Raw genomic sequence first — 12,266 nt, 5'->3', positions numbered from 1 at the left:
CCTTCTAACATTAACAATGAAAGCTACTTCAGCAGATACTCTGCCATCTAGTCAGAGTATCTAGTCACACACACACACACACACACACACACACACACACACACACACACACACACACACACACACACATACACATACCAACGCACTAATTTCCCAAACCATAACCACTACTTGCCTAACCCTAACTTTAACCACTGACCCAAAAATCAGAGTTTTACAATTTTGGGACGCGGCTTTTGTACCAAATTGCACAAGCTGCCCCCAAGCAACTGGTCTTTAGTGTGGTGTGTGTGTCTCTGAAAGTGACTTAAGTCATCATAACCACGCACATCCATACACGTTCCCCTTTTTCCTTTCTCAGCTTCTTTAGTCCTGTTTTCCATTTTATTAGAGGCTAGAAGCAGTTCATTAGCGGTCTGTCGCCATCTGTGAATACTTTAAACTTTAACTGTCAGCCCCACTAATTGACAATCTGCTTCACTGGGCTTACTGGCATTGAGTTGATCTCTTCTCTGTGTTTCCTTATTGCTCTCCTCCTCCTCCTCCTCCTCTTCCTCCTCCACGTTCACATCATGTCAGATCCTCCGTAAATACGAGCCGCCGGCAGGGAAAAACCTGTTCATCGCAACCTCCTGCTGGTAATTACAAGTAGGATGTGAGACTTCTCACATTATCCAACTGGTAATTTATGTTTTAACGTAAAGTGGAACAAGACAGTTGGCAAAAATATCAGTTACTATCAATTTACTGTTAAAAAAAACGTAAATGACACAATCTACAACTAAAAACAGGCAATCGATATATGTTGTGGTTAATTTACAGATAGTTTTAAACCTGCATTAATTGGGGGTTTTTTGGGAGGCACTTGAAGAAAGCAGAATAAATTAAAAACACAACACTGAATTCCCCTTTTATAGCCTATTAATCAATCGTTAACATAAAAAGTATTGACTAGTGCAGCTTTAAGATAACTTAATGACGAAACATGACAATTTTCAGATTTTCCCGGTTGAAAGTAAACGCCTCATGCTGAAATAATGTTTTTCATCACTTATTGTATTTTATATACGTTAAAGTGTCCATGCTTGTTCATATCTATCTCATCCACTTTTTAACTCTTGTCTCGTCATTTTTGCACACTTCTTCACTTGCAATTATGTTGAATTAACACTTTATTTTAACCAATCTCCCCACATTTACACCTTGAAATCTCTCCTTGCATTCTCTCCTATGGCGTCAGTATCACCTCCAGCTGTGGGAGCATGCTATATTGTCATGAAGGGAGCAGAGGTGTCTCCGGATGCCATTATAGCCAAATTTCTCGCTCCTCTCCACATCCTCTCTGCTGTTCCCAGACCAATCTGCAAGTCATTACCAATGCTCCATTAGACAGTAGCTCAGCACAGAGCAAACTCAAATTGAGCTCACTCTGCAGCGCAAGAGGCTGTGCGGTTTAACTTTAGGTATTCATTCCTTATTAAATATAATGCAGTTTTCCACTGATTTATCATTGCGGATATAAATGTTCCTTCCTAATAGGAAAATGATAGTTTGCTTAATGGCGCTTAAAGTGGAATACGATTAAATGTATACATTCCGCTTTGGTGTTTGTACGGCCTTATTATTGTGTACCGCGTCTCCAGATGAACAGCAGACACACATTAGTAGATATTAACTAGTTCAGTGGTAATTACAGCCTTTATGATACCGCAGAAGCTTTTTTAAAATCCACTTAAACTGCAGATCATGTCTTAACAAGTCAGTCTTTTAGTTACACTTTTACTCTTTTCAAACAATAACTCCATCTTTGGACAATACATAAAATGCAAATGACTCTTGTATTAAAACACACTTAAATCAATCTCATTTGAGTTTACAGTTAGTTGATTGACAAGCTGATAATTAGACAGAAGTGACAACATTAAGAGCCCTTGAGAAGAAAGGGGCCCACAATGTTGGGCTCTAGAGAAATATGACACAAGGCTTGACCCATTCTCTTAATGTTGATCATTACGATCACTGTCAGAAATCTAGTATGTCCAAAACAAAACATGGAATTACAAGGTTTCCACCTAACAGCAGCGTTATTCTAATATTAATAAAATAAAAGTTGTTTGGGGGACATGAGCTTCAGTGCCCAGGGGCCCCTGGGGGTACTAATGCAGCCTTGATTCTAGAGCATGAGCAGTAGTGAAGCAGAGACTCCAGCTGACAGCCGCGTGTTGTCTTGTCATTTACTTGCGGCTGGAAAAAAAAAAAAAAAAACGCTTTGAGATTTCAATTACTTCCCTTTAATTAATATGCAAAGTTACTGCTCTCGCCAAATTTTTTGTTGATTGAAGAGCATAGAGAAACTGCTGAATGGAAGCGCTGACCCCTCACTCATCTCCCTTTTCTAATCCGCCACACTCGCTGTTTTACAGTACAGTGTAGTAGAATTAACACTGTCCGTATCCCTCTGAGACGCTGCCTCAGGCTCTCTCTTTTTTTTTTTTTTTTTTGTCCACACAGAAAGGAATTAGAATATCCTTTGGTGTGTTCTTTCAGGCCAAAACACACTTAATATCCATAACTGCCTCATTAATATTGGGAAGGGTTTGATTCCAAAATGCCATGTACTCATTTTGACAAGCAACTGCCACATTCAATATTCAGCGGTTTAGAATTAGGACAAATTGATCCTCAGGAGTGTTGGGAATTTGTAAGTGGAGGTTTTAGACCATCTGATTCTTCAAACATATCCCACCATGAAAACAAAGGATGCTGGGATAGCATTTTAAGTGGTTGGATGTTCTTGGGAAGAATAATAAAGTGAGTCATAATTGTGGCCACAGAGATCTCTTCCTTTCTTCTCCATTTGTGTCTCACTCCCTTTTATTCTTATTTTTCCTCATCTCCAGGAGTGTCCTCAGATCCTGCCCTCCACCCAGATCTATATCCCCGCTGGAGTCATGAGGCCCATCACCCTGCTGGCCCAGAACCTTCCACAACCGCAGTCCGGACAGAGGAACTACGAATGCATCTTCCACATCCAGGGAAACACACATAACGTCCCTGCTCTGAGGTTCAACAGCACCAGCATACAGTGTCAGAAGACCACGGTAAGACACACACATCTACGTGAATTACATCAGCTTACACAGGGGTGAAATCCCTTGCAGTGTCTGTTGACCTGATGAATGTGAGCTTACGTGTTGGCTGAGGGGCGTGTTATTGACTGATTACCATCTCAGCCAATCCTAATCAACTATCCCTCTGCTCCGACCAACCCCAACTGTTTGATCTATCAAGAGGAGCTCCGTTTAGTACATTAGAGCTGCTCCGCCGCAGTGTGAGGAAGAGACACCGGCAAAGCCTGACTAGAGCGGCGCGGGAGACTCTTGAAACCGAGGCGTATGGCCACAGGCGCCGACTGTCGCAAAGCCACTCTCTCTTCATTCCCGCCTCTCAGCCTTCAGTCAAACTGTCATCGCTAATAAGGAGTAACCATTTCAGGAATGTTAATTTCCTCAGTTCCTATCGTGGCACGACGCAGGCATTTTAATGACTCCCAATTATGACTTACTTAACAAGACATATGAGTAACATGCGGGCGGGCACACCGAAGCACTCGCTCACCGTGATAGGTCCAACAGCCGGTCCCTCACAGTTAAAAAGGCAGCGGGAACCAGCGTGTGGCTTTTAGCAGCCTCACCGGCCGCCTTTTTCCGTCAGCCTGTCACACACTTGTCGGGAGCAGTGGGTCATTTACCTCGACCGCCGCTTTACCGCTGGGCTCGGGAACACGACGCTGATTTGCGGCCTCTTGCTGTTACTAAAAGGCAAAGAATGAGCTTCAGCCATCCTGGAAGCCGCTCTGCCTCTAATGTTAAACTGTAACATGAAAAATAGTTCCAAGGCAGCCTTAATGACGGCTCCTACAGTTCTTTTGTGTTCCGGAAAGGTAATTTGTGCATATTTAATGACTTGTGTCTCTGTAATTGCTCGGGGAGAGAGTGCTCTTTAGGATTTGACTTTTTCAGGGTTGTTATAACAGGTTTTCATGCGCCCTCTGTGACCTGACAACTTGAAAGCCCTGTTGAATAGAGAGTGAGTGGCAGGAAAATAGTAATGAGTGGAGTATTTAAATAAGACGGTCAAAATCAGAAGCGCAGTTCTATCGCAGAAGGAACTCAAGCTTTTACTATTGAACGGATTTGAATAACAGCTCTATATATCTTAAAATCTGACCTCCCTCTTTGATATTATAACACCAATATGACTCAAGTGCGTTATGTGGATAAACAACAGATTGCTCTCAGACCACAAGTTGTATGTTAGTTATTTTATTCGCTCTCTGTTGGTTTTTCTTTAAGTGTGTTTTCAAAGCCTCCCACGTCTCCAAACTCCAGCACTTACTCCAGGAAACAGCAGTGTGCGGTGTGCATCCCCAGTGTTTGACACACTCGCACACATTCATTACTACACCAGTACGACTTCTGAGAGTTGCTGATGCTGGAGGACAGAGACTCTCCTCAGCAAATCTCTGGTTTACTTGCAAACCAAATGGATGCACACACACACACACATACACACACACATTCATTTCTTCAATCCTCCATCCACTTTAATGTTTCATAAAATCCCAATGTTCTCTTTGCAGAAGGCAGGAACAATAGTAAATATATAGGCTCAACACAACTTTGCAGCTGTTTATGAAAGTAGACATGGGGGGGGAGGGGCGGGGGTGGTGTGTGTGTGTGTGTGTGTGTGTGTGTGTGTGTGTGTGTGTGTGTGTGTGTGTGTGTGTGTGTGTGTGTGTGATTGGATGCGCCCACGTGTACACATCCTTGTGGTTCTCCGAGTGAGTAAGCCTCCATCTCCTCTCCACCCCCCTGCCTCTCCTCGTCAGGTGGGACTATGATAGGATCCAATTAAGGGAGCTGTAGATAAAATGATGATGAATTTCAGTGGTGCGGCAGACTGACGGACACACACACACATATGCACACGCACACACACACACACACACGCAAAAGCCAGTGAAACCACTAAAACAGACAAAGACAGAAGCCAAAAAGACGAAGAAAGATAGAGCCAAAGAGGACTTGAGGGAATTAGGAGCAGACAATGACTACGCACAAAGAGTCTGATGGAGGGAGTAGAAAGAGGGGCAAGAGAATGAGAGGAAAAAAAGAAAGAAAGACAGAGGGGAGGAAAGATAGGCTAAGCTCAGCGAGCAAACTAGGGGGAAACAAACAAATGAGAGAGTAACAGATGGAGAGAGAATGTATGTGGAATATAAAAGATCGTACTGGTTGAGAAAGGGATGCTGAAAGGAGAAAAAAAGGAAAACATGATCTGTGCAAAAGTGAAAGTGCTGAGATGAACTAGAACAGCAGAGGGTGGAAGGACAGAGCGGACAACGGGGACGGGTAACAAAGTTGGTCAGCCATAGAAAGTTATCAGGTTGTACAGTTTTCAGGCAAGAAGAGGCTGCATTAATTACGGTGTCCAAAACAGTGATGTAACCTTATTTCACATCCCAGCACCTGTTGGGAATATCGGGGTGAAAACAGCAAATAACACACCCATTTTTTTCTGCATTGCATCACCGACATAACTTTAATAAACTGAATCCTGATTTAAAGTTCACTGTGATAGATTACACAAATAAAGCAAGTTTCAAGTCTGCTGTTTGAGTTTCATACCACACATGGAGACAAGGCAAACAGTTTACACACTATTGCCTATTTACATATGCAGCAAACATTTGGAGTTGTGCTACTGGCTACCTAACAGATGTGTATTTACTCTCCTTTTAGCTCTGTTTTAATTTCCACAAACTCCTGAAGAAGTTCACCAGCTAGTCACTAACTTTGTCTCTCTGCTGTTTGGTGTTTGGTACATAGTGTACAGCAGGTTTATTGAAGCTTTTTTCGAGATAATTATCAATAACTATAAACAAAACCAGCAAAAAACACGTACATATATATCAAACTTGTATAAGAAGAAGAATCAAATATATATGAAAATGCTGCCTCTATATATTTAAAAATATTGACCCATATTGGACAACATGTACACCGATACTGATATATCTGTGATAGGCCAATATCGGCAGAGCGATATATCTGTCGAGCTCTAGTACATAGTCAAACAACAGTTGAAATCTGTGGCAGCTCTCAGGTTTGTAGTCCTCTCTCCACAAATACCTGCTTTGTTATGAGTAATGATGAGTGCGTTATGATGAAAAATGAGAGTGAAAGAGTTAATACAGAGGAACAACATATAGACCATCCACTATGATTGATAACGTGCGCTCTGGTTACCATTGTATTCAGTATTCTCAGTAGGGAAGTGTTTGTATATGTATCACGGCTGGCTGTGACTGGGACACTACAGTGTAATAAATCACCAAGAAAATTAGCCAGCAGTGGATGTACAATCATCCATTCAATCTTACTGTCTCTTTGTGCATTATTTAGCCCCCCCCCCCTTTGCCATCTCCGAAACATTGAACCTGCATACTCAAATACACCAGGGACGCAGCGTATGCATGGATGCACACGGGGATGCTCACAGGAAGAACACACGCTGGCGCACACACAGATAGGTTGCATTGCAAGCTGCGCAGATACCTACTGGTTTGTTCACGGACAACACACACACACACACACACACACACACACACACATACTCACGCACACACACTTCCTCCCCAGGGTATTCGGTAGCCCAACGTGAAGCAGACATATGGAGATTCTCCACATGATCCTCTTCCTAATCATGTGGAGCAGACGGAGACTGTAGCATCAGCAACAACCAGCAACCTGCTTTACATGATTTATTACGCTGACACACACAGGCTATCAAACACGGCGTGAGTGTGTGTCTGTGTGTGTGAGCGTCCCACTGTTAACTCCATGCATCTGGCACACTCGAGAGCAGCGCAGTAAGTTTTCGGGAGGGTGACAGGCTGTGTTTGTGTTCAGACGTCGGTCTGGACCTGGTACTAGTCTAGACTTTTTTTTTAAAAACTTTCACTAACATGCTACACATAACAAGCATATAATATATACAGTACACACACATGTTTTTCTGCAGCACTGTTGTCTACAAAATGTGCTTATCCTTATTAGCTTTTACAAATATATTTTAGAACATACATTATTGGTGGCTCTATTATCCTCATTCAATAAGTGACTTTCATGTGCTGCACAGTAGTCATGAGGTGGAGGTCAGGGTGGATGACTGGGTGAACAAAGCACAGGATTTTGACAATAGAGACCAGAATTAATGATCTGTCATTTGGTATGAGCCACTAAAACGCTTGATTAAGGTCAGGGAAAGATGTTGATTTTAATTAGTTTCTGCTTCGTTTTAATTATTAAATATTTTTAAAAAAAAATAATAATAATATAGAAAATATTTGCATACAGTATTTAACCAAGATGACAATCCATCCCTAACCTTAAACCAAGCAATTTGAGTTGCTTAAGTATACCAATTAAAAACCTTCATCATGCTTTAATTGCCAGAAGTGGATATTACAGGCAGAAAAAGGCAGGTATGTCTAATATAAACTTTATTTAAAAACACATAATCAGGTTGGCATTACTTTTCTTATAAAACACATTACTTGCAGGCAACTGTTCACAATCATTACATTTATGCACACATTCTGCTGCAGTGTTATTTTAGGCAATCACTAATGAGTAAATAACAGCTAAAAGCACAAACTCACTGCAGATGTACTGTAGGTGTGAAAGAGAGAGAGAGGGGGAGAGAGATAGTGACTAAAATACATTGAAGTACAAGTGTGAAAAACAGTATTTTCATGTTGTTTAATTGCACTCATTCATTTGTACATGCACAGTATCTGTTTTCTTTAATGCAGAAAAAAAGAGAAGAAAACAGGCGAAGTTGTTTATCAAAGCTCCATTGAATTGAAATAAATGGAACTGAGCAGAAATAGGGGACTTGTGTGTGTGTGTGTGTGTGTGTGTGTGTGTGTGTGTGTGTGTGTGTGTGTCTGTCTGTATGTATGTGTGTGCCGGCAGTATATTTTTAACACACGCTCAGGTATCCTTCAACATGACTAATTACACGAGGGTGACCCGCACACGGACGCGCACACATATGCGCACACCTCTCGGTTTCTGGTCCTTCTCCCCCCTGACCAGCCAGCTGCTCTGTTTTGTTAACATCGGCAGTTTTCAGACAAGCGCACACACACACACACATACATACATACGCAGTAGCCATATCTATTCATACTATCCGTGGAGACATGCAATCCATGGAGACAATTCATGTAGCGAGAGAATAAACGAGTGCAGGAGCAGATAACGAATGAACCCGAGCCAGGCTGGTGTGTTACTGTAATGAGGCCAGGGACGGCTTTGTGCTCACCTCGTACTTTTTTACACCTCCTCCCCTCCCTTCTCCTTTTTTTCTCCTCTTGTCACCTCCCCTCCCTTGTCCCCACTCATTGACCCTTCCCCTCTCTATACCTCTAATGTGCCCTTTTTTTTCTCCCTGTCCCATTTGCTCCTTTCTCCCTATTTCTCTCCTCCATCTCTTTTCCTCTTTTCATCACTTACTAGCTCTCGTTGTGTCTCCTCTTTTTTTTCTTCCTCTTTGCCCTCCATCGTTGTCCTCGTCTCCCTTATAATCCTAATTCCACTCTTCTCACTTTCCCCTTATCTGCTCTCTAGCTGTCCTCCTCTCCTCTCCTCTCCTCTCTTCTCCTCCTCCTCCTCCTCCTCTCTATCCCCCAGGGGGGCCCACACTATGAGTTGGCTCAGGTAGATTAATTACATGCAGTGACATGGAGTAGCTGGCCAGAGGCTTCAGTAATGAGTCTGATTACTCATCTCCAGCAGCTCCGGGCGCTCAGGGGAGGAGAGTCAGGACGGCAGGCCAGCACAGGGGCCTCTCGGTAGGGGGAAGAACAACTTTTACCTGCAGGGTTTTCAACCAACACAGAGTTTTTAACAGCGCTGGTGCCACCACTTTCAGATCAAAGCTCCACCAAGAGTCAGTGACACGCTGATAGTCGATAGCTGCAAATTTCAATTCGATAAATGAAAAAAAAAAAAGTACCCAGGGGACACCAAAGTCATCACCAGTTTTCTTGAGGACAAAGCCATACCTTATATATATTTGCATAGCTGTAATCAATAATTCAAACAAGCTGCAGGCCAAGTGGGGCAAAAATCCAAACACCTAATCAGCAGTAGACCAGAGGAATGCCTAGTATGGAAGAAATCCTACATGGAGGCCAAAGAGGTAACCCAGAGTGGTATGGCTGAGAGACAAAAACATAATTAAACGCTGGAAATGTGGAAAACATGAGCGCGGATAATTAATCACATAAACAAAACAAAAGACAGCTAAAGTACCTCATCAAGGCAACAAAGATGTCTTTAGTTTTAGAGAAAGATGATCGAGGTAAAGTTGTTTTCAGCCGGTGATTACATGATGTAATTCTTTGATGAGTTTCATCAGATACAATTCAATTACAACCCATTCCATGTCTATAATGGTTGAATGAAAAAGTACAAACCCATACCACTTACAGTATTATGCAGTCTAGATGAGTATTTTAATAAAAGCTGAAAACAGTCAAACATTCTACCATTGTGGTGAGATAAAGATGTCTTTTCTTCCTCTAGCACTTACAGTCTTTAACAAAGTAGATTTATTCTTTTAGCAATCTATATTAAACACTTTGTGGTGAATATTTTCCCAGTGTAGAGACTAACCTCGTTCCTTTCGCTTCTTCTCCCAAAAGTTAAAGATATCCTCAAAGCGTTTCATTTCTGTGATCGTCAACACTCAATATCCTATCACAGATGCTTAAAAATGATACCGTTTCGTAAAGAAAGGTTCAAATAGAGGTTCCATAATTAGATGTACTTTGATGCTAGAGTCCTAATCATGATATCAGAGAATCTGCGACTGTCTAATTTTGGAATAAAGCTCTGCATTTATGTCTGGCTCAGACTTCTGTCCATCAAAAAGCCTGAGCATACTTGCATCAAGAATCAAGAATTAATGACGACTGGTAAAAATCAGTCGATAAGAACTTTATAGGGACTTTTTTGTAGATAAGTTGATGCCTCGTCCTTGTAAACTGAACCCTAAGTTATGGCAAAACGCTTGCATCTATATGGGGAGCCAGCCGTACTTCTAAATCTCATTAGAGGGGAATCTCAAATTTCAGAGGTCACAGTGGAGTAATAACTGGTGACTGGCAAGATCAGTGTGATGAATTATTTAAATGTCAGCATAAAGGAAACATTGGGATGCACAACTGAATGCTGCCCTAATGTTATTTATATATATACTGTATATAGACACACACACATAATTGTTTATTGCATATCCCTAACCCTAACCCAATATCGGAAAGTGACAAGAACAAGCAACCTCATAACCGTGTCCTGAGATTCCCTTAATCCCTCTTCGTCTTCGTCAATCTCCCTCTGCAGCTTCTTGTTTTCCTCGTCTCTCCTTTATTTTCTGTATAAAACTGGCCCAAAAATCATCTTTCACAAAACAGTGTCTCCGAGGAAGCGAGTTAGACAGTGGGCGATGCACAGTGTGACTAGGTGGCACGGTGTCACAGTGTGGTTTGTGTCGGCGTTTTAAACCATGTGACAGTATGAATAAAGCATGATGTGGCGGGCAGCAGGGTGGGAAGGGACTGACAAGAGAACAAGCTCACCCAGTGTTTTGGTGACGGCAGACAAGTAGAAACCCTTAAAGTTTAATGGAGGCCACGCCGCAGAGAGAGGAGGAGGAGTACGTGGGCCTGTGAGTGTGTGTGGGTCCTGCGGTTTGACTGGGGCCTGGTAGCTGCCATACACAGCCATTTAAGCAGTGGGACATTATAGTGATGCAAATAAAGTCAACAGCCCGCCTCATGTGTGATGGATCAGGGTCACGCTGAACTAGTGGGAAGGGAATAAGACCAATCAGCCTTTCTTTTGTGGCAAAAGAGTGTTTTGGTTAAATCTGAAGCTGCTGACCTCCAAGAATCCTGTGGTTTCATTTGTCTGTTTTCCTCTCAGCTTTGACTGTCTCAGCAGAGAACTAGGCTTCCCACTTTCCTCCTTCTGTCAAGTCAAGTCAGTTTTATTTGCATGGCCCAATATCAGGAATCACAAATTTCCTTCAGGGGGTTTTACAGTATAGACAGAAAAAAATGGAAGAAAAGTCAGGAAAAGCAACAAATGAGGCATCCATCTCCAAGGACAGATAGATTTGCAGTTGATGCTCTGTGTACAGAATAGACCACAAATTACCAAATGAACAGGATAACAACAGTATAATGGATTCATAATATATATAAGGAATGTAATGGGGAAAGGATGGCAAGCAGCTTCCAGACACCCCAATAGAAGACATTATTCATTTTTAACACAGGAGAGAGAGAAGGATAAAACAACATCAAGAGAGAGAGAGACATGGCGAGGCTAAACTCCTGCAGGATGGGGAACCACATCCGAAACCTTAGGAAATGGCACAGACAGCCAGGAAAGCAGAGGGGTTCCAGGAGAGGAGATGCCCGAGAGACAAGAGAGGGCAGGAAGAGAAAACAGGGACAGAAAAAAAGAGGGCACATAACTTGGACACTCATGTGCTCCTTGAACAAACAAACAGTAGGTTTGAGAGATGCAATGATTATCAGAACAGTTGCAATAATTAATAATCTCACTGGCAGGGCAGCATTTATTTAATTCATTGAGACAGAAACTGATCCGCCGTTCAGTACAAGGTCAGGAAGTGCTCAATTAAAGGGAACTAATTGAAGGTTAAGACAAAAAGATATTAGCATTAATTTCAGATGTAAAGGACTCAACAGACTCAGATCATCTGACATCAGCAGGGGGGTTATTCTATGAGAACAAGGCCCGATAGGAAAAGTTCCTGCTGCGTGCTGACTTCTTTTTAACTTTGGGTACACACAAGAGCCCTGCATTTTGAGAGAGGAGAGCTTTAGGTGTAATATAAGGTTTAAGCAGCTCAGACAGGCATGATGGGGCCCATTTAGGATTTTATAAGTCAGCTGAAGCACCTTAAAGCCTGATCTAACATGGATAAAGAGCCAATGAAGGGAGGTTAGAAATGGTATAATATGGTCAGATTTTCTTGTTTAAGATTTTAGCTGCAGTCATTTGAACCACCTAAAGACTTTTAGTGCTCCCACATGGCATGATAGCAATCAAGTCTGGATAAAAGTCATGCATGTAAAGGATATTCTACGTCAGCCATGG

General features: G+C 42.1%; 1 protein-coding gene across 1 annotated transcript in view; it reads left to right on the top strand.

The window, feature by feature from the left end:
* The window catches only part of LOC133988238 (plexin-A1-like), a 223,697-nt gene that overhangs the window by 127,482 nt on the left and 83,949 nt on the right, over positions 1-12,266 (top strand). The window contains 1 exon segment of the mRNA XM_062427813.1: positions 2,901-3,101. Within this exon segment, the coding sequence (XP_062283797.1) occupies positions 2,901-3,101 (201 nt within the window).

Source organism: Scomber scombrus, chromosome 10 (assembly GCF_963691925.1).
Source record: "Scomber scombrus chromosome 10, fScoSco1.1, whole genome shotgun sequence".
Lineage (NCBI taxonomy): Eukaryota > Metazoa > Chordata > Actinopteri > Scombriformes > Scombridae > Scomber > Scomber scombrus.
The sequence above is the reverse complement of the archived record's forward strand: the minus strand, read 5'-3'. Positions and strand labels throughout refer to the sequence as shown.